The following is a 26,852-nucleotide window of genomic DNA, read 5'->3' as shown; positions in this document are numbered from 1 at the left end:
TCTACTCTTACAAACCCTAATCCATTCTTTGTGCTCAAACGCCAAAGCAGGGGCGAATCCAGATGGAATGGGGGCATGGGGCAAGGATGTGCTCCCCTCCCCCCCACAACACCCCTAGATTAAAGGTCTAGTTTTGAAGCCTTTTTTTTACTACAACTACTACTACTACTTATAATAATAATAATTTGGACAAGTAAAATGTTTAGAGAGAATTTAAATGTTAGAAAAATGTTAGAAAGAATTTAATAGTTACATTTATAAACAATGTAGGTTAGAAATTGCAAGTTTTACTGTTACAGTGCTGTCAGCAGTTAAATATGAGGTCAAGAAAGAGGTCTTTATTTTACTTTTTATAAAACAAGTATTTATTTTCATTGAAGCCAAGAAACTGTGATTATAAAGTGAGTTTTGGCAAAACAAGTATTGTCACGTTGAGGTGGTAGAGGGTTGTTGTCGACAGCTGGGGAAAGTAACTAAAAAAGTAACTCGTAATCTAACTTAGTTACTTTTACAATTGAGTAATCAGTAAAGTAACTAAGTTACTGTTTCAAGGAGTAATCAGTAATCAGTAATTGGATTACTTTTTCAAAGTAACTGTGGCAACACTGGCTGTTTTTGTGTATTGTCATTAAATTTTTATTATTGCCATTTATTTTCTTATTTTTTTTTTTACTTTATTTTGTTTAGTGGTGTGATTTTGGGAAAGCCCTATATAAAAAGTGTTCATAATTATTATTATTATAACAAATGTGCAATTTTTTTTGTTTGTTTTTGATATTTGCCCTGTAAAACTAGTAAAAAACCTGACCAAACAAACTACACAGTAAAATCACCAGAGTTAAATTAACACTGACAGTGAACATCTGATCCCACTCTGGCCAGAGTAGGACCAGATATACACTGGCAGTGTTAATTTAACACTGTCAGTGTTAGTTTTACACTGGTGACTTTACTGTGTACAATGCTGATCACCCCCCCTCCCCAACCCCCTAACGGTGGATTGGATGCCAGCATGGACTCTTGCAATTGTTGTTGTGTTGTGTTCTGTATTGCAAACCTTTTTGGTAGAATGGCCTAAGCAGAGGGTCACCCCCTTGAGTCTGGTCTGCTTGAGGTTTCTTCCTCAAATCATCAGAGGGAGTTTTTCCTTACCACTGTCGCTTGTGTGTTTGCTCTAGGGGTTGGTAAGGTTACATCTTACTTGTGTCAAGTGCCTTGAAGCAGCTTTGTTGTGATTTGATGCTATATACTGTAAATGTAATACAATGAAATTTACAATCTCCCAACTTATACTCCAGAAAATACGGTATTTATTGGTCTACTCATAGTTGTGTACTGCTTTTTGACCAATCTTTTTCAAAATTTTTGAATAAATGTTCACTGTAGGATCAGTTGAGTGTTGTGCGAGTTAGGTTGGAGTTGGACTTCCAATTTGTAGACCTATATTGATTTTATCTGCATTGTCCCAGTCCACTCTGCTTTAAATGAGTACTGGCCTTAGCTGGGGAAGTAACCTGCATGGGACTGGCATCCCGTCCAAGGGAAGTCATAGACTCTCTTCCTCTTTGCGCTATGGAATTCAGAGATGAGCACCATCGGGCCTCGGGGTCTATATAGCATTTACATGTTGAGTGACAAATGAGATGTGCCACATTCAGCTTCAGCAATAATCCTTCAGAACCAGAAGGTCATGAGTTCACACCCAGCCTGAGGCCTTTGTTTTTTTTTCGTCTGTAAACAATGCTTAAACTAATGCGCTTTGCAACTGGAATCGTGTTAAAGTACACACTGTAGTTCTGAAAATACACTTTCATATGTCACAAAGTAAGACAAGTGTCAAAATGTTAACACTATTAAACGGTTAATATTTTAACACTGCTCAGTTTTTAAGACATCAAAAGTAAAAATAGTTTTGACCCAAAAAAGGCATTAAAAAGTATTTTGTTGTTGCTGTGTATCCAGTGTGCGTCACTGTGACCTGATATTTCGTCTTCTGTTTTAGATGCCCTCTAGGTAAATTCTGGCACTACCACGGTGAACGCTGCAATGAGCTTGTGTCAATGCCCCTCGACCCTCCTCTAATTATAACCTGTCTCGTGGGAAGTCTGTGCCTCGTTTGCACCATCATTGGGACCTTGTTATGCATTAACAAGAAATGTGCAAAGACCAAGAAGGTTGTTGCTTTAGTGTAAGTAGAAACCCTTTTGTTGCTTCACATTTCATCAAATGCCTTTTAGTCATATTCTAAAAAAACACTTTTATTCAACTCCTAATGTCCTTTACATTGTAGGGACACCCTTGCTCCCTATGCCTTTGAGAATACCTTAAAGGTGAACCCAGTATTTCAGAATGATGACGGTGTCTTAACGCAAGTTTCCACATTACCGTGTTCTTCAAGTTCTGCTTCTTCCCAGTCTCAACAGTCCAACCAAGAGTCTTTTGTCTCAATTGAAAATATACATCTAAGTATTGAGGTACACTGTCCTGTTTGGCACAAATGGCTAAACGACTAACTTCTGAGCTTCAATCTTTTGTAATACCCTCTAACAAATTCTTACCAAATCTTCTGTTTTCACATTAAATTCACCAGAATACGTAACAACAACGTAATGTACCTGTAGACATTTGAAAGGTTCATAGGCTAGCATGGTTACCATGTGTGGCTTAGTTTTCCATATAGTCCTCTCAGAGGTCCGCAAAATTCATCCAGTGGTGTTGTAGTGTTTGTCGCCATCGTGGTGATCCTTTGGTGCCAAGTTAAGAGGTTTGTTCTAGACCTCTAGACCTGCCATGGTCTGTTCTAGAGATGCTTGTGTGTGGGTTTGTATAACGTGGGAATGTCGTTGCATGCTGAGAAACATGAGAGATCCTTAGCCTCGTCCGATGGCTGGGAAATCCCAGATGATCAGGGTCTGAGAAGCTGCTGAGAAGCTGCCTTCACAGCTGTTGGTTTACAAGCCATCACCTCCTCCACCTGATCCGCTGTTGAGGACTTCTTCTTTCACCAGAGCCCTGTTAGCCATCTCATGTTCAGCGTTCCCGTAGCGGCTATAGGGCACAAAAGGCCCCCCCACCATATTTCATCCCATCATGGTGAGGGCAAAGGGTTGGATTTTGACAACCTGTAGTGCTTGTACTGCAGTGGTGTATGTTTAAGATATATCATTATCAAGATGGAAGTCAAATGGTGCCACAACAGGTGAATATGGCGGGCGATCAAGTGGCTGCCAAAGCCATAGTTATGAGTACATACAACAGTCATGGCAAGGACCAGTTATGAGCTAGGGTTAGGAAAATAAACTTTATCGGTGTCCCCGAGTATATGGAAAAGCATACGAAGTTGGCACGCTTTTCGTCGTGTCCACTAGCGCTCGGTGACGACCATTTTTGTTGGCTGTCTTGGAGATTGATTCATGTCCTTCTGTTATTAACTAGGTGGCGAAGTACTTCCGGATTCTGGACATGATTAGCTTGGTGCATGAGTTGGAATACATTAAATCCCTTGAGCAGGAATTTTTGACATTCCAAGTGTGAAGAACATTCTTAATTCTCTCGCAGCATTAGCTCTGTGATTTACAGTCAGCTGCCTATCAGCCATGACCATGTGGCGAACATGGCCAGTGTTTTCCTTTTATAGTAGCACTTACGAGGTGTCCAGACCTTGACTCATCTTCAAGCCTATCTCGAGCCCTCTTAAACTCAACTGCTGTACTGTTGTAAAACCTGGAGTTCCCTCCCCTAATGTAACAACCATGAATGTCTTTAGGAATTAAACCATTCTTCTGCAGGTACTTATTTGTGCAATGACAGCTTTGAACATTTTCACCATTACTTGTTGCCACAAAACAAACACAGTAGTACTAGTCAAGAAAAATGTGTGTGAGGTTTCCCTGCTCTGATCTCCCTTAGTCTACCTACAACTCTTTCAACTGACCTTCACATTTCGATCTATCCCCTCTGTCAGGGTAGAGCTTGCATTTTGCATCTGCTTATCTGTTACAAGTGGCTCTGTAAAGTGCCTTTCTATCATATATTAATGAAGCACGCTGTAAACACCATGTCTATCTGCACAGATCCCCAGGCGGCTCTACACAACAAGATCTGACAGGGTCATCTCAGAAATAGAAGACTTCCATCACTGCACACCAACAAACGAGGTGAGGATGTCAAGACAATAGAGCGACCCCCCCCCCCCCCCCCACCTAAAAAATATTACTGATGTTATGAAATTCAGGTGCAAATGTTTTTACATTTCACATCAACATGGTATTTGGAGTTATTATGTATTTAATGGAAACAGTTTAAAATGGTGCTTCATCTTATTGTCCAATGGTTTCTAATAACCAGTATCTTTGCATCAAATATATTTTCCAGCTCTTTGACATTTGCAAAGGTAAAATATTTGTGAATGCACCCCGTGATTGTTTTTCAGTCCAAAACCAAATCATATAACTGAATTTTGTGAACTATAGACAATAGTATCCACGGGCATCAAGACAGTAAGGGCTCCGGAAAGCTGACATTTGACCCCATTGACCTTGACCTTCTCTCTAATGGTTGACCTCCGGCTGACCTTGCCAGGGCAATTTTGTACTGCATTTGGGCCAAATTTTGTTGAAAGTCAAGTTTTTTGACCTTTGCCAAACTCTTTAAAATCAATTTTGGGAACCTTCAACCTTCACTGACATGCCAACATTGCTAGAAATCAGCAAATGTATCTTGGAGGAGTAGGTCAACAAACAGGCAGACATAACCTTGGTCCCGGTGATTGACCTTTGGCAAATCTGATGTTGGTTGACCATTCCAGAACCCACCTCCATATCTGTGCCAAGTTTGTTGCAAATGTAAGTGAAAAATGTAAATTTCTAACCCAATGATTGACTTTTGGGAAATCTGACCACACCTGGGCATTTCCAGGACACACCTACATGTCTGTATGTGCATTGCCACCACACACGTAGCATCAGAGCGAAAATACAAATGTTGACTTTGGACTCCAATGACCTTGGGCACTGCCAATAACAAATGGCAATTCTGGTGGAAAAGGGCCAATGGCTCTGGGAAGGGTAGGTCAGCAAACAGGCAGATATGACCTTGGTCCCAATGATTCCATTTGGAAAATTTGACATTGGTTGACAATTCTAGAACCCACCTCCATATCTGTGCCCCGTCTGTTGCAAATTTGAGTAAGAAAATATTTATTTCTACCCGACGTCACCTGGCCAATTCCAGAACATACCTACTACATGTCTGTGGTGTCAGTTTGGTGGGCTTTAGAACGAAATTGAAATTTTGACCTTGGACCTCAATGACCTTGACCACACTTTAAGGGAAATTCTGGTGGAAATGGGCCAAAGGATATGGGAAGAGTAGGGGGACAACCAAGAAAATACTCAAATTGTCATATGATTTAAGGTTGTTTTTTTATTTTTAACATAATAGTCCAGTACTAAACCAAGTGGTCCTAAACAACCTTTTTGTAATTAAAAGGTGTTTAATCACAAAATTTAAATCTTGAAATTCACATCAAATATAAACTGATTTTAAATCTTACAATTCTGATCATCCTTTAAATTTTTTGCAAATGTGGTCATTTATTCTGTGCACATACATACGTTCTACACAACCGTACGGTGGTATTGTTCAACCTGAAAGAGTTTTCTCTCTCTCGTCTCCTCTAGACATGGCCGCTGCCAAATGAATACAGAAGATGGTGTTTAAGGGCGTCAGAAAACGACTGTTTTGAAGTAACGGTTGTCTGATGGTGTCTTTATAATATGCAAGAAGACTGAAGTTTTTCTTTAAGTGAATTTGGAATTTGTGGACAGATGCAGATAGCAATGAAACTGTTAAAAATGATTAAATGTTCATATTGAGAGATGCCTCTTATTAAACAGAAACCTATGGATATTAAAGCACAAGGAGGATTTAGGTTGTCTGAAAGTGGAAGCTGATATTTATTTTAAATGTTGATTGTAGGAGCATTTCCTGTATACCCTTGACAAAGGTTTTTTCTTTCCTCACAATGAGGTATTTATTATTTACAAACAGATACACGATGGTATCTTCCGTTTTAGACTGTACCATACTGTTTTAATGGAGATCTTAACTGTTGTTTCCCCAAAAAGAGCAATGAATGTATAAACAGTTGAATTTAGTATAACATTAAGTACTGGCTGCTGTACTGTCTGTCCTATTGGAAACAAATATACCCACTAATAAGAATTTTTTTTTTTTTTACATATTAAAATGGATTTGCAAAAAGTTTCATTTTATTTTGAGATCAAGTATTTTATTTCAATGTTAATTATAATACTACCTGACTATTGCTGCGAGATGGATTGAAATGGCACCGAAAAATTGTTTAAGGTTACTGCAAGGACCGTTGTTTGTCGAGATGAGCTCATCGTAGCATATAATCAAAGTTACGTGTGTGGAGATGAGCTCCCCGTTGAGTTGAGCTCCTTATTGTGTTTCACTTTCATTCACTGAATATGATTCTTAGGGCCCCTTCACACATAGTACGAATAAATACAACTCAGGGCAACTCACAGCGGAACAGCTCGTATAAGTGAACCACGAAAACATCGAGCCGACGGGCAGGCATGAACGATGCTGCTGCAACGGTTTTGTGCACGTGGGAACACGGTACGAGCAGCTGCTGTGAAAATAAAAAATACATGTTACCCACGGGATTCGAACCTGCACTTTCCAAAAGCTCTGATTGCCAGCCAGAAACTTTACCACTGAGCTACCACCTGCTGTAAAAGGTGTGGGAAAATACTTGATATCAAGAAGGACATGGATGTATTTAAGAAAAAAATAAAACCACACACCATACAAGTTGACATGACCATCCAAGAAATTCCCAGGATTACCTTCAAGATGGCAGCAAGACGATTTGTGGTGTTTTGTATCATCTGGACTTATCAAGAATGTTCAAAAATCACCAATAGTATCCCCAAGACATACCATGATGTGAATGCCATCAATATTTTCAGACCAGGATAAAAAAAACAAAACAAAACAAATAATAATAATAATTAAAAAAAAAAAAAAAAAACTTTTCTAAATTCCTGAGCCACAATTGCAATAATCTACTGGCATGCAGTTCAGACAGGTTCGTAATGTTTTCAGATAGATTTAGAAGGGTAATCATGACCTGTTTGATGACGTAGGGAACAATTTATCTACAACAACTTATGAATTAAGAAAATAATAAAAAATAATAGAAATTCTCTTTGGAAGTATTATTTATTTTCTTTTGTATTCCAGTGCAAAGGCCACATTTGGACAACAAAAAGAAAACTTCAGAATGAATCACAGTTGAATATGCTTCAGTAAATAAGACACCTAAATAAGACACACGCTCAAAATAACCGTATTCATTAACAAAAAACAAACAAACAAACAAAAAAATCACCAAAAAAATACACAAATTACATTGTCTGTAAAACATAAGTCATCAAAACCAAAGAACAAAACAAACATTTACTTGATACTCAGCAGCATTAAAAAAATAAGTTACTTGTTCAAGATGTTCCACAGTGAAAAGAGCTGCCAAGTGCACAGAAAGTAATGCATGAAAACCTAAATTCTACTCAGGCACAGCACAGCACTTCCTTAAAAGAACATGATTAAGCTGAAAGATGAAAACAGAATTTAGGGTCATGTTACAGCACATACAGCCTTCAAAAACACAATGCTGACCTTCAGAAGACTTGTTACATTTGATTACGTATGAAATGTGCCGCATGAGGGTCCTGAAAATTCTCAGACTTACCAAGGAAATATCACATGACATCTCTTCTTGCACCGTTTTTTTCCAATATGGGACCCACAAAGGGTGTTTCCTCAGAATGTCATATGACAGGTGAAGGGAGGTTACCCCCCCCCAGGCATCAGGATTAAAACACGACCAAGGATTATATTAGTGTAAATGTGACTGTTACCTAAACTCTCAAATGATGTGAGAAGGGGTAATTTTTCTTTGCGGAAGCAGACAATTTGCTTAATTGGAAAATAACAGTTTTAGTGTTTTGCAGAACAGGAAGCTTTGAAATATTTAAGAAGTCAACTTTTAGTGATGCTAAAGAAAAGTGCTTCAACAGCCTCGACGACATCTTCATCACTCAGAAAATGGTTCGACAGGAGGGATTTCACTTTAGGTTAAGTCTTTTTTTTAAACTTCTCATCTGTATGTATCACTTTTGTCCAAGTCACAGCCGGCTCATAACTAAAAAAAAAAATATTTTTAACGTTTTATTTTTTTCTGTAAAATATCAGAAATGATTGTCCTTTATTTTCCCATAAATTAAAGAGGTGACCCACAAAACCAGCATTAAACAAACCATGACACATGCTGACTAAGACAGTGTCTGTCACAACAACAACGTGGATGCAAAGACAGAGAGAGAGAAAAGCACAAACAGAGGATGCACTGCGCTTGATATCGAGGAGGTGATCAGGCTGGTACATGTGAAATGCATCTGAAAGTATTTCTCCCTCCAAAATTTCAATTTGAATCTCCTTGTTTCTGAGTGAGGCTGCGAAACTTCAGACAGATCAGATCTGCCACTAAACGAAGCAGGAAAATCAGAAAAAAAACAATAATTTACACGTGTATTTACTCAATTTCAATCATTTTAAAATAGAACATCCTCAAATGCACTGAGCTGCTCTTTAAGGATTCAGCTTTTAAGCGGTTTTTTCAGCGGTTAAGACGCTTGGTGTTGTGCAGCCATGTTGCATTTTAAGGCCGCACAGTGAGATGACTGACAAAAACACTGAAGACAAAATGTTTCACTGCAAAATAAAACAATATAAAACAAACAACATACAGATAATAAAAAAATGGAAATGATTCAGTGAGAGAAACGCTGCCAACAGCACGGTTGTATATGACCCACAATCCACCGGGGCACTGCGCAGCCCTGGAACATGGATGAAGTGGCCGGTTGTGCGCGGGTGGGTCACTTGAGGAGACTCTGAAGCATGGCGGTAGCATAAGTGGGCCGGGCCTGCTTGTTCTCAACGGCTTTCTTGAGGTACTGAATCCCGTCGCAGCGCTCCCAGATTTCCTCAAACTGCCTGGGCAGGATCTCGGCACCCCTCTTCCTGGTCAAACCCGTCTCCTCCAGACTCAGCTCGCACATCTCCATGTCGTCTTTCCCTGTGCGGTGCAGGAATAAAGACGGTCTCACAAATGATGTTGATAGTAATAACTTTACGATGCAGAAATGTGCAGCCAGAATGTAAATAAATGCTGCTGACTGACCAGCAACCAGAACGATGGGCCGTTTGTCCGGGTGGAGCTCCATCTGTCTGGCAATCCAGGGCCCGTCAAAGTGCGCATACCACCAGCCCTTCTTCTTATTCTGGGGGTCTTTGTATTGGTCAGCCGGCCGGATGAAGGGAATGCGGAAATAGCGCTGCTGGCGGTTCATGGCAACCTCCTGATGTTGGCCCGTCATTGGAGGAGCTGGATTCTGCTCAGCTGCAGTGAGACCGAGCGCAAGTTTGAGTTGACGGAAGGGTCTGTTATCTGTGTGTATCATACAATGTGTGAACTGAGGCAAAAACATTACGCATTATGCACCGTATTTAGCCTGTTTTTATGTACGCGCTTCACTGAACTTTATGCCATTCTATACCTCAGGAACTGGGATTTTATGGTTTTAACATTGGTGCCAATTTATTTTAAATTTAATAAAATTTTGTGCCATTATGTGCTCGTGCACGTGCAGACCCTGCACTGACTGTAAGCTATTTTAGCAACTAATATGGTAGGATAATTATAGCATCAAATATAGAAGAACCAGTGACTAGTAAATATGCCAATACTTTAACACAAATCTCAATGAACCCATCAGTCAGTGTTTGCAGGGGTGTAGGTTTGCATATGGACCATAGGGACAAGTCACAACCAATATTTTGGGATGGCAAAATAGTCCCTACCAATATTTAGCATTTTTGTTTATATAACAAAATCATTCACTATTTTTTTGCGAACTCGATACTATAATTTTAGTCATCATGTTTTGTGTTTTCGATGTGCCAGAGTGACAGGGTTACCCATGTTGCAATTTCATTAGCTCACGTTCTTCTCACATGGATGTAAACAAAGTGCATCTCGTGGCAGGCAGCGCTTCATTTGTAAAGTGGGAGGTCCCAGAGCACAGAGGATGGGTGGCTCCGGTGCAGTGTTGCCAGATGTACGATAATTATCGTATTTGTACGATAGTTTTGCCCTCTGTACGATGTACGATCAATAATGGGAAAAAATCCAATATGTACGATAATTTCAGTTGGTTGGCCAAACACGCATCTCTCTCTGACACCCAAGAATCATTTTGCAGGCGTTGCACTCAGGCGGCATCAAAGACACACCACACACGACCGTCATTTGAAAGCCCGCCCCCTCTCATACAGAGTAATGAGTTCCATCCAATCTCTGCCGTGACAGGAAGATTCCCCAACCATCTTTTTTTTCTAAACTTTATTTCAACAAATGCAATAACAAACGAACAAAACACAAGAGCAAAGAGATATACAAGAAAAATAAAAAAAAAGTTCCAACTTCCTTATGGAGGTGTCAACATTTTTTCTGTGTTCAACAAAATCTGCACAAGTGTCCATGGCATCGGATGAAGACAGCGACCTCGAGGTTGAATTCGACTCTTTCTAGTCTGGTAATTAACACGTTTGTGTCCCTTCACAGAAAAAAAAAATGTTTCTAGTCTGGTAGTGCATTTGCGTTCTTTTTGTGCCATAGTTTCCCCATTACTATAATTACTGTTTAAAAATGTGACATAAAATTCTTTGTAAATAAAAAAAAAAAACGCTAAAATAGCTACATTGTATGCATTTTGTTTGTGTACGATAATTTCTCCCAAAATACGATCATTTTGAGGTTTTGGTACGATAGTTTCATATTTCATATCTGGCAACACTGCTCCGGTGCAGAAAAACAAGAAGGGCGGGGCTTGCGAACAATGCTGTGCGCCACACTTAAAATAAACTGCACACCCACACAAACACGCCTTCACAAATGACACTAACATCCTGCCTTTTCCTCAAAAATTACTACATTTATGTTTGCTGTCTGTCTCTGTACTTTTCTGTCACTTTTGCGCTCTTTTTCATACTTTCCCTTGTTTCAAAAGTCACCGAACGCACTGTTGGAAAGAACGGGTTCTTGGCTTGCTGTCAAATTTTTCAGAGTGAGGGCTTATATGAGAACTTACGGTAATGAGAATCAGCGGCGCACTAGTTTTTTTTTTTGTTTTTTTTTTTTTTCAGCGGCGCACTAGTGTGAAACTTCCGTGTTTTTCCTTTGCGTTATGACATCACAGGCTTACGTTTACCGTAATACACCATATATATCATTGGAAATCTTTTTTTTTTTTTTTTTTGGCAAATTAGGTTGCCAGATACCTACAACTGCATTATTGATGAAGAGAATAGATTATACATCTTGGTTGCAAAAACTTTTTTTTTTTTTTTTTGTTAGCTCCACAAGTATTTTTTTGTTGTCTTGTTCTCTCAGGTGTAGGCCTATAGAATAGATTAGTGATTTTGGGTGCAATTTTGTTATTTAAGCTATTTGTTTGTTTGCCTACACACTTAATAATGTAAATAAAGTGTTAAATTATTCAGCATTATGTCGTCATATCAATCAATCAATCAATTTTTTTATATAGCGCCAAATCACAACAAACAGTTGCCCCAAGGCGCTTTATATTGTAAGGCAAGGCCATACAATAATTATGTAAAACCCCAACGGTCAAAACGACCCCCTGTGAGCAAGCACTTGGCTACAGTGGGAAGGAAAAACTCCCTTTTAACAGGAAGAAACCTCCAGCAGAACCAGGCTCAGGGAGGGGCAGTCTTCTGCTGGGACTGGTTGGGGCTGAGGGAGAGAACCAGGAAAAAGACATGCTGTGGAGGGGAGCAGAGATCGATCACTAATGATTAAATGCAGAGTGGTGCATACAGAGCAAAAAGAGAAAGAAACAGTGCATCATGGGAACCCCCCAGCAGTCTACGTCTATAGCAGCATAACTAAGGGATGGTTCAGGGTCACCTGATCCAGCCCTAACTATAAGCTTTAGCAAAAAGGAAACTTTTAAGCCTAATCTTAAAAGTAGAGAGGGTGTCTGTCTCCCTGATCTGAATTGGGAGCTGGTTCCACAGGAGAGGAGCCTGAAAGCTGAAGGCTCTGCCTCCCATTCTACTCTTACAAACCCTAGGAACTACAAGTAAGCCTGCAGTCTGAGAGCGAAGCGCTCTATTGGGGTGATATGGTACTACGAGGTCCCTAAGATAAGATGGGACCTGATTATTCAAAACCTTATAAGTAAGAAGAAGAATTTTAAATTCTATTCTAGAATTAACAGGAAGCCAATGAAGAGAGGCCAATATGGGTGAGATATGCTCTCTCCTTCTAGTCCCCGTCAGTACTCTAGCTGCAGCATTTTGAATTAACTGAAGGCTTTTTAGGGAACTTTTAGGACAACCTGATAATAATGAATTACAATAGTCCAGCCTAGAGGAAATAAATGCATGAATTAGTTTTTCAGCATCACTCTGAGACAAGACCTTTCTGATTTTAGAGATATTGCGTAAATGCAAAAAAGCAGTCCTACATATTTGTTTAATATGCGCTTTGAATGACATATCCTGATCAAAAATGACTCCAAGATTTTGTCACAGTATTACTAGAGGTCAGGGTAATGCCATCCAGAGTAAGGATCTGGTTAGACACCATGTTTCTAAGATTTGTGGGGCCAAGTACAATAACTTCAGTTTTATCTGAGTTTAAAAGCAGGAAATTAGAGGTCATCCATGTCTTTATGTCTGTAAGACAATCCTGCAGTTTAGCTAATTGGTGTGTGTCCTCTGGCTTCATGGATAGATAAAGCTGGGTATCATCTGCGTAACAATGAAAATTTAAGCAATACCGTCTAATAATACTGCCTAAGGGAAGCATGTATAAAGTGAATAAAATTGGTCCTAGCACAGAACCTTGTGGAACTCCATAATTAACTTTAGTCTGTGAAGAAGATTCCCCATTTACATGAACAAATTGTAATCTATTAGACAAATATGATTCAAACCACCGCAGTGCCTTTAATACCTATGGCATGCTCTAATCTCTGTAATAAAATTTTATGGTCAACAGTATCAAAAGCAGCACTGAGGTCTAACAGAACAAGCACAGAGATGAGTCCACTGTCCGAGGCCATAAGAAGATCATTTGTAACCTTCACTAATGCTGTTTCTGTACTATGATGAATTCTAAAACCTGACTGAAACTCTTCAAATAGACCATTCCTCTGCAGATGATCAGTTAGCTGTTTTACAACTACCCTTTCAAGAATTTTTGAGAGAAAAGGAAGGTTGGAGATTGGCCTATAATTAGCTAAGATAGCTGGGTCAAGTGATGGCTTTTTAAGTAATGGTTTAATTACTGCCACCTTAAAAGCCTGTGTTATGTTATGTATTATGCTGTACTTGTGCGTCTAATGGTGTGAGTGGGTTAGGGGGTGGTGGTGGTGGGCAGGGGGGCCGGGGGGGGGGGGGGGGTATTGTCCCTACCAAAGCTGAGACCAAACCTACGCCCTTGAGTGTTTGTAACAATCATGAGCTATTTTCATCCTCACTCTGGGCATCAAGAATCAGTCTTGATGTTTGTGCACCTGTAATGTTGCTATTATAGGTCTGTTGGCTTCCCTGCAAAACAGTTAAATATAATGATTAGAGTTGGCAAATTACAATATCACCTGAAGGTATAATGTCAAAAATCTCATAGATCGTCCCGGGGGGGGGGGGGGGGGGGGGGGGGGGGTGTCCATAACTGACCCCGCACAAGTTTGGATTATCCTTGCTACATGGATCGGCTGATCCTTGCAAAATTCTATGAATAAATGCAGGACACATAGATTGACAAATTCACGGTAGGGAACTTTTTCACATAAATATATGCCAGGGGTGATAAACGACCCCACTTGGTCGCTTGAGGGTTAAATATAAAATTCACAATTTCATACGGATTAGCAGAAGTACCAGTCTTCACCTGGGTGCAGGTTAGTTATCATGTTGTAAACATTTTTCATAAAAAAACAACAAAAACAAAAACCTGAAACATAATTGAAATCGGCACATCAGCGCAGTGCTGTTTGATTTTGATAAATTATCAAACTTGTCCTGTTTCATAATAGCGTTTCACGTTCTGTATTGTGTTGACTTAGAAGAATTAATGCCATGGCTTCACACCCTCCAATACAGTCGGTGGTAGAATGCTTTACGATCCACTTATTGAAATCATTGATCCACTTCATTTTTAGTAATTGCTCATTTTATTTTCAGACTGTGGCTGACAACGTGACCAACATGAGCGACTTAAAGCAGTGATTCCTGATGGGCTTGCCTTGAAAATGTCATCTTTTCGTCCATAGCATCACATAGCGCTGGGCTAATGGCTATCAGCATAACATGACTCGTTTGTGATCATTTTCTTACAAACATCTAGAATAACATGGCATACAGGAAACAGGTTGTTCCATCACATGAGATGGCGACTTCCACACACAGAAAGCCACAACCTTGAGTGTTTTTCCTTTGCTGCAGACACGCATACGAAGACATGTAGCCACACTTTATATATAGGATGCACATTCCTGAACTGTCCAGAAGGTGCCAGTGTTCTGCAGGTGGCAGCACAGCCTGTGATGTATAATACGTAGGTGCTGGAAGAATGTATGAAATACAAGTATTTCAAAGAATTTGAAACATTTCAAATCAGTGTTTTGAGTTTGCCTTCCCTAATTCGTAGTACCAGTTTCTGTTTGTGTTGTATGTTTTGGCTCCTATCTGCCCAAGTTTTACTTCAACTTCAGAGTATTGCATGTGCCATTTGGTGTTAAAAAAATGCATGAAGCTAAGAATCCTGCTTTGTACGTGTTTTGCCAACAGCAAAATATATGGCAACGAACATAGAGGGTGGGGCTGGGAAAGCTTTCCAAGCAAAGGCCGAAAACCACTCAGGAAATCCACACATAAATACCACATGGAAAAACCAGGCAAGCAGCTTTCAGCCTCTTATGAAGGTGCCTTGCAGCATCGGCACACACAAGAACGGGATCTTAATACAAGGCCAACAAAACAACCAGTCGAGCTTTCATAAGCTGTCATTAAAAAAAGAAAAAAAAAGTGAGCAACAATGAATCGTAGCAAAGAAAACCCAAAGGGCTAAAATGTTTTCTCAAGTGTTGAAATAAAAGCAAAGGAGAGAAAGTGTGTCAAGGACTAACCATAGTCAGTGATAGATTTAGGTGCCCTCAGATCACTTCCATCATCGTTGCGCTTCTTGTTCTTGGACTTCCAAGCGTGGTAGACTTTCAGGCGACGGTGGAACTCTTCTCTGCAGGCCGCCAGCAGCTCAATGTCTGCAAACAAAAAGGCACATGATGTAAGTCCGTGACACAGCAGACAGGCAAGACAAACATTTGCCTGTCATATCATGTCCTTAAGTAACTGGACATATTTCTCTGTTCTGCTGCAAAATGAAGCTTTTTATATAACAGCTAAGTGGATCCTTGTCATTTGATTGGTGCTTTGTATGTCACATGACGTGGATTAATTCATCCCATTTGTGTTGCATTGCATTTAGAATGCAGCTCGGTTCCATTTAGAGTTCAAATTTGGTTCCATACGTTTGGTACCATTGCGCACACACACGCGTATGTCCTCGTGCATGCACCACACATGCTCGCACACGCACATGCACCCGCGGCCACACATGCGCATGCACACAAAACAAATCAAAGAATTTTTTTGGGAGCAAATGCGTCAGGGGAGCATTAGCATGGCTTAAACCTTTCAGCTTCTCCTAATTACAGCCCTCTTAACCCCCTGCCCCTTTAAGCATTTTTTTTTAAATGTTGATGTACATTAATATTCAAGCTTTTCAGCTAGTTGAAAGTAGGGCCGTACAATATGGCCAAATTATCGTATCTCAATATTGTCATATCAATATGACTATGATTTGACACAAAGTGCAGCAACAGTGAAAATGAAAGATTCTTAAACAAAACAGTAATAATATCACTCATTCCACAGCATGTCTTTTTCCTGGTTCTCTCCCTCAGCCCCAACCAGTCCCAGCAGAAGACTGCCCCTCCCTGAGCCTGGTTCTGCTGGAGGTTTCTTCCTGTTAAAAGGGAGTTTTTCCTTCCCACTGTCGCCAAGTGCTTGCTCACAGGGGGTCGTTTTGACCTTTGGGGTTTTTACTTAATTATTGTATGGCTTTGCCTTACAATATAAAGCACCTTGGGGCAACTGTTTGTTGTGATTTGGCGCTATATAAATAAAATTGATTTGATTTGATTTTACACTCATCATAAGGTTAGGATACTGTGCCCTCCAAAGGTATTGCAACAGTTGATATTTCACACATTTTAATTTTTTATGCCTTTTTAAATACAAGAAATACAAAAAATAAAACTTTCTAAAATGATCTTCCTCAAACTCAAACTGAATGCAAATCTCTAAAACTTGATAAAACATGTAAATAATAATCAGTTTTATTGCCAGTTTTCTTCAGACAAGTCAGGGGATGGAAACATGAACATTTCCAAGTCACTGAATATGTCTTGGACTTTATTTACATCAATTATGAAGAAATACAAAAGTTTCTTTCACCAAAACATCAAATCTAGTCTTTCATCTCAAATGTACTTTCTGTCAAACTGTAGCTGAACTTTCAGGTCTTCTTTTGAAGAAAATCCTCCTCTACACCACTTCATCAGGAAGCTGGACTTTAGAATTTTTATTAATTTATATCAAGTTGTAGAGATTTGCTTTCAGTTAGAGTTAAGGAAGATAATTTTAGAAAAAAAATGTATTTGAAATGGAATAAACAAATTAAAATGTGTGAAATACCAAGTGTTCTAATACTTTTGAGGGCAATTGAGAAACAGTGAGGAGCAACATCTTAGGGCCCTGTCCCACTGGCGTTTAGGAGGATTTGCGCATGAAATGAGGAGACAAAAGCTGAGCATCCGCAACAAAGGTGGGCGGAAATGACAAATCTCCCGGGGTGGATCAGTGAATACATGAGGAAGATAGCGGATATAACAGGGAACAGAAGCGAAGGCAACCGTGGAGGCGCCCCCATGAGGGGCACAGCGGCCGTGATGCACTCGTTCCCTCCGTGCCCACTCTGTCTGCATGCGCGACATACCATTTGCGACCGTGATGTGGCCGTGCTGGGCACGCGTCGTATCTGTTTTGCATGCTGTCCCGGTCCGCCGCCAAGCCGCGCCAACCCATCGGTTGCGGATATCAGCGGATGACAGGGGATATGCAGCGCGTTGGTTGTGTATGTCCTGCGTATGTCTTCAGTATGTGTTCAGGCAGTGATGCGGATCTCATCCGCAGCAGGATTTTTGAGCCGGACATGTGTGCCTCTGCGGATGATCACGGACGTGTTCGGATGGCGGCCGACTCATACAGGAATGTTACACGGTTATTGCGGTTGTTTGGCAGATGTGGGCTACTTTTGTGCGCATTCCATCCGCAAATCCTCCTAAACGCCAGTGGGACAGGGCCCTTACATCTCATATATAGTGCAGCAGATAAGAGAATATTTAAAATCAAACCAAATTTTTCAAGATTCAAAGATTCAAAGAAATTTTATTGTCATATGCACAGAAGAACATGTTCCCTGCACAATGAAATGTGTCTACTGCATTTAACCCATCCTAATTGCCAGTAGGAGCAGAAGTCGCCATTAGGCGCCCGGGGACCAGCTCCAGATGTACATCCCTGCCTTGGTCAACAGCAGGGCTGAGCAAACCAACACCGACCCATAACAAACAACACACACACAACACACAACACATAGGCCGGCCCGGTACATAAAACATATATATGAAAGCAAAACACGAGGGAAAAGGAGAAAAAAAACCCTCATAGCTGCTGCATTACACAGCGGCAATGAGGAAAAAAATCCCCATCAGCACAGAAAAACAATAATCGCACAGACAAAAACAAGGACACAGGACGACAACTGAGATTTGAAAAGGTCCAGTTTATCAGAACACTCCGGAGGCAGCCTATTTGGCGCCGTCAACGGCCTTGTCCGACAATCCTGGAGGGGGAGGGGGCAGCCCTGCGCAGTCCTGAGCTGAACACAGTCAGCGTCAGAGCTGGAGAAGCTGAGGGGAGGGGGGAAGACCAGGGAGCGAGGCTTAAGTGTTGATCTTCTGAGGAGGTTTTATCACAGCGAGCTTGAAGTGTAGCTGTATTTGGGGAAGCCAAATGAATAGCCAGATTAGCAGACGCCTGAAAGATTCCACAGTTCTGAGAAGAGAGTGGCTCTCAATGCATCTGAATGTAGAATGTGGTCTTCACGGACGGTCAGAGCGGGTTTCCAGGGCTGCAATTCTGCTCGAGATGTTTTCCAACGCTGCGCAGCCACTGCCTTTCCAATCGAATCAATCATGTAGGGCAGCCTGGAAGGACCAATCAAAGCTGCTTCCACTTTCTTGATTTTCCGGTAAACCAGCATAGTGCCCGCTCCACACAGCAGAAAGCCGGTCACCACCAAGCCGAATATGTACACATCTTCGACGTCCTCCACAGAAAGCATGTAAAGGCACATGACCTGCCATCTCCTCCACGAGTCCATCACGTAACCCATCACATGCGTCCCGGCAGGACAGGTCGGGTCCTCCGCCCCCGAATGTCTTGTAGAAAAAATAGTGTCAATTGTGTTCAGAGACCACTTTAACAGATCCATTTTTGTCGTTTCCAGAAGAGCAAAGCTGCAGCCTCACAGACAACACGCCACAGAAGCAGGAAAGATAAGGAGGGAGGGAGAAGAGAAAAGTGCGTCCGTCTCGGCCGAGTGCAAGCTGGCAAAAAAAAAAAATCAAATCAATTTTATATTGTAAGGCAAAGCCATACAAATAATTACGGAAAAACTCCAATGGTCAAACGACCCCCTATGAGCAAGCACTTGGCAACAGTGGGAAGAGAGCAGAGATCAATCACTAATGATTAAATGCAGAGTGGTGCATATAGAGCAAAAAGAGAAAGAAACACTCAGTGCGTCATGGGAAACCCCCCAGCAGTCTAAGTCTATAGCAGCATAACTAAGGCAAAAAGGAAAGTTTTAAGCCTAATCTTAAAAGTAGAGAGGGTGTCTGTCTCCCTGATCTGAATTGGGAGCTGGTTCCACAGGAGAGGAGCCTGAAAGCTGAAGGCTCTGACTCCTCCTAAGGTACTATGAGGTCCCTAAGATAAGATGGGACCTGATTATTCAAAACCTTATAAGTAAGAAGGAGAATTTTAAATTCTATTCTAGAATTAACAGGAAGCCAATGAAGAGAGGCCAATATGGGTGAAATATGCTCTCTCCTTCTAGTCCCCGTCAGTACTCTAGCTGCAGCATTTTGAATTAACTGAAGGCTTTTCAGGGAACTTTTAGGACAACCTGATAATAATGAATTACAATAGTCCAGCCTAGAGGAAATAAATGCATGAATTTGTTTTTCAGCATCACTCTGAGACAAGACCATTCTAATTTTAGAGATATTGCACAAATGCAAAAAAAGCAGTCCTACATATTTGTTTAATATGCGCATTGAAGGACATATCCTGATCAAAAATGACTCTAAGATTTCTCACAGTATTACTAGAGGTCAGGGTAATGCCATCCAGGGTAAGGATCTGGTTAGACACCATGTTTCTAAGATTTGTGGGGCCAAGTACAATAACTTCAGTTTTATCTGAATTTAAAAGCAGGAAATTAGAGGTCATCCATGTCTTTATGTCTGTAAGACATTCCTGCAGTTTAACTAATTGGTGTGTCCTCTGGCTTCATGGATAGATAAAGCTGGGTATAATCTGCATAACAATGAAAATTTAAGCAATGCTTTCTAATAACACTGCCTAAGGGAAGCATGTATAAAGTGAATAAAATTGGTCCTAGCACAGAACCTTGTGGAACTCCATAATTAACCTTAGTCTGTGAAGAAGATTCCCCATTTACATGAACAAATTGTAATCTATTAGATAAATATGATTCAAACCACTGCAGCGCAGTGCCTTTAATACCTATGGCATATTTAGAGTGGAATCCTGCAAATGGTGATACAAACATCACAATTGGTACAAATACTCCGTAGACATTAACTCTTTTGAAAAACCTGATTGGCCACCTGAATTTTCAAGAGGCACCCAGGTAGGGGTCAAGTGAAGAATTACACAGGGGGCAAAATAAGAATAGACTTCTCCACCCCTCTGAGTAAAACAAACGCTCCAGTCACTGAACGGCAATGCGCATGCACTCTCTCCGTTTTATGTGACTTCACCTCATATTACAGTCTATGTCAAAATGATTGACACCAGCCTATAGCCAATAAGCAAATGTTTCCATCGATAGGCGGGTCATGGGGGTTCTTCACTCTGTAGACATGTACGAGGTCTGTTAGAAAAGTATCCGACCTTTTTATTTTTTTCAAAAACTATATGGATTTGATTCATATGTTTTTACGCCAGCCAAGCTTGAACCTTCGTGCGCATGCGTGAGTTTTTTCACGCCTCTCGGTTGCGTCATTCGCCTGTTGGCAGGCTTTGAGTGAGCACTGCTCCACCCCTCTCGTTGTTGTTTCATTGCGAGGAAATGGTGGAATGATTTGGGCTTTTTTTCCATCAGAATTTTTTCAGAAACTGTTAGAGACAGGCAGCTGGAAACCATTCGAAAAATTTATCTAGGAGTGTTACTACAGCTTTAAGGAAGGCCCACAATGGCGCACGGCATGCCGCGCTCCGAGCCGCCATCGAGAGGCAGAAACCACCACATCATTTCTAAACAGAGGGCTGTGTGGAGCCGGGACCGTCGTGTGCAATTTCTCTGGTTATCACAAGAGCTGGACATCAGCCGTTTTCCGGCAGATTTCACTTTTAACAAGAGATTTTGTCATGGAAAGCCGTGTGGAGGCTTCGCGCGTCACGACCGATTCGCTGATGAAGCGAGACAAAGGAACACCTCCGTTTCAGAGTGTTAGATGACAAGTTGGGACATGCCCAGCTCTCCACAATTTCTCTTATACTCACTCGACTGGTAAGCACTGAAAGCAGAGATAGGCATGTCCCAACTTGTCCTCTTGTCCTCTAAGTAAATAGTGTGCGTAAAGTGGATAACAACAGACTGTTGTTATCAGCGAGCACACAGCGATCGGACTGAAAACCAGTCTGAAAAAAGTCTGGAAAAAAAAAACATTGTCTAGATTATTTTTATAGCTATCTGAATGATAAAAACTCTTTTTGTTATGATGAAATGAGTGGTAAAATGCCTATACCGAAGTTGGCACATTTGGCAAGATTTGGCACACTCGTGCCGAATGGAGCCATTTCATATAAAAACAGCTACAGTATCAACATACTTTGTCCCAAAGACATAAAACTTGTCGCACTTGTTGTTAACATCAGGAATAATGTGTTGTGAATTTAAAATGCATAGTATAATGTAAAGTCAACCAGTGACATGAATACATAGGTTTTTTATTTTCAAGAGAAAAAAACATAAACTTTTGTCAAATTTAAGCTGCCATTGTTTGATTTGTGTAATAGTTAAAGTGTTAAGGTGGATATCAAAAGAAACTAGAAGACCTGTACTTTAAAATGAGGCATATTGCAATCCTGTGAGATGTAAGATGTTATTTTTATGACCTTTGGCATTTGGGTAGGTCGAACATTTGTGCACAAGCTGAAAATAGGTGGGTGTTAAAAGGTTGGATGCACCAATCTTATTGAAAAATATATCACATTATTTGCCTGATCATAAAGATTCCAAAAAGGTATAGTTTGGCCAATCTATGACTAAATGTTATGGAGTTATGAGGTAAAAGCAGCAAGGTTGGTGACAAAGGTCAGTTTCAGTTTGTATAGGGGTCAAAAGTTAAAGTTGCTCCAATTTTGGTATAAACTGGCTTAGGGTTATAGAGAGGGTTAGTTTATGGTTAGGGAAAGGGGTAGGCCCTTTGTCACTGGTTCTGTTCATTATCTTTATGGACAGAATTTCTAGGCGCAGCCAGGGTGTACAGGGGGTCTGGTTTGGGAACCACAGAATCTCGTCTCTGCTGTTTGTGGACGATGTGGTTCTGTTGGCTTCATCAAATCAGGACCTTCAGCGTGCACTGGGGTGGTTTGCAGCCGAGTGCGAAGCGTCCGGGATGAAAATCAGCACCTCCAAATCCGAGGCCATTGTTCTCGACCGGAAAAAGGTGCTTTGCCCTCTTCAGGTCGGTGGAGTGTCCTTGCCTCAAGTGGAGGAGTTTAAGTATCTCGGGGTCTTGTTCACGAGTGAGAGACAGATGGAGCGTGAGATCGATAGACGGATCGGTGCAGCATCTGCAATGATGTGGTCGCTGTATCGGACTGTCGTGGAGAAGAGAGAGCTGAGTAGGGGGGCAAAGCTCTTGATTCACCAATTGATCTGTGTTCCGATCCTCACCTATGGTCATGAGATTTGGCTCGTGACCGAAAGAAAGAGATCGCGAGTACAAGCGGCCGAGATGAGTTTCCTCCGCAGGGTGGCTGGGCACTCCCTTAGAGATAGGGTGAGGAGCTTGGTCACTCGGGAGGAGCTCGAAGTCGAGCCGCTGCTCCTCCACATCGAAAGGAGTCAGTTGAGGTGGCTCGGGCATCTTTTCCGGATGCCCCCTGGACGCCTCGCTGGAGAGGTGTTCCGGGCACGTCCCATTGGGAGGAGGCCCCGGGGAAGACCCAGGACACGCTGGAGGGACTACGTCTCTCGGCTGGCTTGGGAACGCCTTGGGGTTCCCCAGGAGGAGCTGGGGGTGTGTGTGCATCGGGAAGTCTGGGCGGCTTTGCTTGAGCTGCTGCCCCGCGACCCGACTCCAGATAAAGCGGAAGAAAATGGATGGATGGATGGTTTATGCAATATTTTCGTTAAACTCCTTGAAATAAGGCTGGAAGTCTACACTTACAAGCACATCTTGTTTTATTTATTTCCACTGTGGCGGCACCATTCATGGTGACTTAGTGGTTAATGAGCATAAACAAGAAAACGCATCACATCACAACAGGGTGTAACATGCATGGCGTGAATTTCAGGCGTGACGTTGAACTAGACTCAGGGGTACACGTCTTTAAGAATCCTGAATTAAAAAAATAAATCAACAGTTTGTGTGTCTTTTCTGCCCTGTTTAGACAGCACACAGCTGCACTAAGAACAACTTCAATTCAGCTTTTAGGGTATCACTATCAAAACAGAAAACAGGTTCTGCAAATTAGCCAGATGTCCTTGGAATCACACAAGGGACATCAGAGTCCTTAACACCGATTGGCGAACTGTATACAGTGGTTTTTACAAAGACACTGGTGAGGGAGAAAAGCAAAAAGACATCTGCTTTTAACGCTGACTAGGACAGACGTGCTGTCCTCAATAATGACAAGTTTCTTCTCTCCAGCATGAAAAGGAAAACTGATGAGCTACAGCAGCTGCACAAACGTTCTCAGATCAAATCTGAGATTTATCAGCGAAGTTTCTGTGTGGGCTCTCAGTTGTCCAGGTGGTTTCCATAGTAGAGAACCTTGAATCTTCGACTGGACTGGGTTGCTTGATGCAAGGATGTTTCGCTTCAAATCGCAGAAGCTGCCTCAGCTAAAATTCTTGCTCTGGTAGTCTGACTTCTGTCTTGACTCTTGTAGAGAAGAACAAACAGAAGCCACAAAAGCTAGAGTTTTAAACCTAACCAGACCCCTCCTAAGGAGAGGCAGACTGCTGTGGGCTAGTGACTAAACAATAGCTCCAATTAGCACCTATTGTGCTCTAGTTAGCTCCCTCCTAATGACAGGGCAGCTGTCCCTCCTAATGATGGACGGACACCTCTCCTGATGGCTCCCTTGACGACTCTCCTGATGACGTGAATGACTCATTACCATGAAAGACTGAAACTGCTTTGACCTGAGTATCCCATTGTAAACATGGGACAAAGCGTGTCTCAGACCCCCTCCCCGGTTAAGGCTGGGTTTCAACTGTTTCACATAGAATGCCTCCTTGTCCCCTCTCTCAAACCATTTCTTCTCTCTGGCTAAGATCTTAACTTCCTTGTCCTCAAACGTGTGGTTAGTGTCTTTCAGGTGGAGATGAACTGCAGACTGAGGTCCACTGGCGCCCTTTCTGCGGTGCTGGTATAGCCTTTTGTGTAAAGGTTGCTTAGTCTCACCTATGTAGTGTTCGTTACAGTTTTCCTGACATCTGATAGAATACACTACATTGCTCTGTTTGTAACTAGGGATCCTGTCCTTAGGGTGAACTCATTTCTGTCTCAAGGTGTTAACCGGTTTAAAGTAAACTTGGATTTTGTGCTGTCTGAAGATCCTCTGTAGTTTTTCCCCTACTCCTGCTAAATAAGGGAGAGACACTCCTCTTCTTCTTGTCTCTGTCTCCTGTCTGTCTGGTCTCTTTGTTCTCCGGGACTTCTGCACTTTGTCCAGGGACCATCGTGGGTACCCACATACTGTGAGGGATTTCCAGACCAGTTGTTGTTCTTTAGCCCTTCCCACTGCAGTTGTGGGCACCTGTGGGGCTCTGTGTTGAAGAGTCCTGATCACCCCGAGCTTGTGAGCCAAAGAGCAGATATTGGTCAGTGTGAGTGGGTTTTCTGTAAACCCCTGTCTGGAGCTGCCTGTTCTCTCCAATCGTAACATTACAGTCCAAGAAGGCTAAATGGTTGTTTCTGGCATCCTCACGTGTGAACTTGATATTGGAGTCCACCGAGTTGATGTGTTCTGTAAAGTCCTCAACCTCCTGTTGCTTGATTTTAACCCATGTGTCATCGACATATCTGAACCAGTGACTGGGAGGGATGCACATGAAAGACGTCAAGGCTGTCTTCTCCACTCGTTCCATGTACAGATTGACCACAATTTGGAGGGACAGCTGCCCTGTCATTAGGAGGGCGCTAACTCAAGCACAATAGGTGCTAATTAGAGCTATTGTTTAGTCACTAGCCCACAGCAGTCTGCCTCTCCTTAGGAGGGTTCTGGTTAGGTTTAAAACTCCAGCTTTTGTGGCTTCTGTTTATTCTTCTCTACAAGAGTCAAGACAGAAGTCAGACTACCAGAGCAAGAATTTTAGCTGAGGAAGCTTCTGTGATTTGAAGCGAAACGTCCTCGCATCAAGCAACCCAGTCCAGTCGAAGATACAAGCTTCTCTACTATTTATCAGCGAAGACGTTCTCACGTTATATAGGTTTGGACTGTCCACTGCTGACCAGTTACAGTAATCTGGGTGAGCCACAGAGATGAGATGATTACTGAGAAAAAAACGCTTGAAAGTCAAGGCAGAACTGTGTGTGAACCAACTGTTGAGAGATGATCCCACAAACATTAGGATGCACCAAACTCCCCTCCAACTTATGTTGAAGCTACAGTGTGTAGGACATAGTGTCATGATGTCTTTCACAAATTGGTTTCCCTTCCTGTTTTCACTTCTTTGGCAATACATATGATTCATCGGGCCGCTCTGGAAAATGTATAAGGTGATGTAAATATGTACATTTTGGGTTACTGTATCAAAATGGTGGCCTCCGTGAGGGGGTTTGTGCATATGTTGGTAACTACACACTAATGAACAGATGTTTAAGTTCCATTTTTGAAAACAAACACCCCTAAATCCTCCAGAGTGTAGCTTTAATAAATTCCTGGCAGTCAGGTCTGAACACCGTAAGCATTATCGGAATGAAAGAAGGCACAGAGGTGTGCCGTGTGTTTCAGTTTCTGCCCCGTAAAAACTGAAACCATGCGTGTTTAGATTCTTCAGGCGGCACTGTACCGCACTCAAACATTTTGTGTTTTCTTACCACAGGAAGTGTTGATAACATCTCGCAGCTCGGCGTACTTCCACTTGCTGAGGTCGTACTTCTTCACTCCGGCGGCAGCCATTGTGGCCTGCACCTGAGCACCCCTAGTGAAAAGAACAAGCAAACAAAACAAAAAACCCCCCCCAAAACTCAAAGATCTTACATTTACATGTGCAGATGACAGACAAGAATAAAAGTCGGAAACAGGTAGGAGTGACAAAAGTGTACAACACACAGAGTGACGATAAACAGGGGACAAATAAAAACAAAATGGCAGGAACCACAGGTTGTGAAGTGCTAAAGTGCATTAAGAGTTGGTTCATTTCAAAAACAGGGTTAAGGACTTTTTAAAACAAACATTAAATCTCAGCTCCATTCTGCCCTCTTCCTTCTGGCAAATAGTCGCCAGTCTGTCACAGGGCCACATATAGACAAACAAACAGATTCACACCTACGGACAATTTGAAGTTTCCTATCCACCTAAATTGCATGTCTTTTGGAGGTGGGAGGAAGCTGGAGTACCCGGAGGGGACCCACACAAACACAGGGAGAAGATGCACATAAAGGACACAAGTGGGCAAGATGGTGCCATTGTATGTGGCCTGCCGTCGGCACTCGCTTCTTTTAGTGTCGTTTTTATTGTTTTTACACTTTGTTGCATGGAATGTGTCACCGCTCCTGGTGTATGATCGCCAGACTCTTATCAGCGCTCGGGCTTCGCTGGAGAATTTCGCTGTTTCTGGCTCGGGCGGACGGCCAGGGACGCGGCTGCCCCCGCCGCCTGTCTTAGCGTCCGTACCAGACTTTCTACGCCGGCCGCTTGGCGTGTTGCCTCGGCGTCTGCGTCGCAGAGGACGTGGGAAGAGAGGAGGAGTCCATGTTCGGCTCAGAGTGTGCCTGGCTGTTTCCTGCAAACATGCTCCATGACAATTCATAGCCGGATTCTTCACA

The 26,852-nt window shown here is 41.9% G+C and overlaps 2 protein-coding genes across 5 annotated transcripts in view; one reads left to right on the top strand and one right to left on the bottom strand.

Moving 5' to 3' along the window:
- Positions 1–6,090, top strand: part of impg1b (interphotoreceptor matrix proteoglycan 1b) — a 52,245-nt gene extending 46,155 nt beyond the window's left edge. The window contains exons 15-18 of the mRNA XM_034195627.1: positions 2,003–2,188; positions 2,291–2,474; positions 4,074–4,157; positions 5,682–6,090. Coding sequence (XP_034051518.1) covers positions 2,003–2,188; positions 2,291–2,474; positions 4,074–4,157; positions 5,682–5,762 — 535 coding nt within the window. The 3' untranslated portion in view covers positions 5,763–6,090. The remainder of the gene's footprint in view (positions 1–2,002; positions 2,189–2,290; positions 2,475–4,073; positions 4,158–5,681) is intronic.
- A 2,797-nt stretch (positions 6,091–8,887) lies between these two features.
- Positions 8,888–26,852, bottom strand: part of myo6b (myosin VIb) — a 110,658-nt gene continuing 92,693 nt past the window's right edge. For 3 of the 4 annotated variants that reach the window (XM_034195625.1, XM_034195624.1, XM_034195626.1), the window contains 4 exons: positions 25,902–26,005; positions 15,315–15,449; positions 9,278–9,496; positions 8,973–9,172 (listed from right to left, as the gene is read on the bottom strand). In XM_034195625.1, coding sequence (XP_034051516.1) covers positions 8,973–9,172; positions 9,278–9,496; positions 15,315–15,449; positions 25,902–26,005 — 658 coding nt within the window. Of the gene's footprint in view, positions 9,173–9,277; positions 9,497–15,314; positions 15,450–25,901; positions 26,006–26,852 lie in introns of all 4 variants that reach the window. The other variant, XM_034195623.1, reaches the window with a different exon arrangement.

This window comes from Thalassophryne amazonica, chromosome 19 (genome assembly GCF_902500255.1).
Source record: "Thalassophryne amazonica chromosome 19, fThaAma1.1, whole genome shotgun sequence".
Lineage (NCBI taxonomy): Eukaryota > Metazoa > Chordata > Actinopteri > Batrachoidiformes > Batrachoididae > Thalassophryne > Thalassophryne amazonica.
This window is presented reverse-complemented; position numbering and strand designations above follow the sequence as displayed.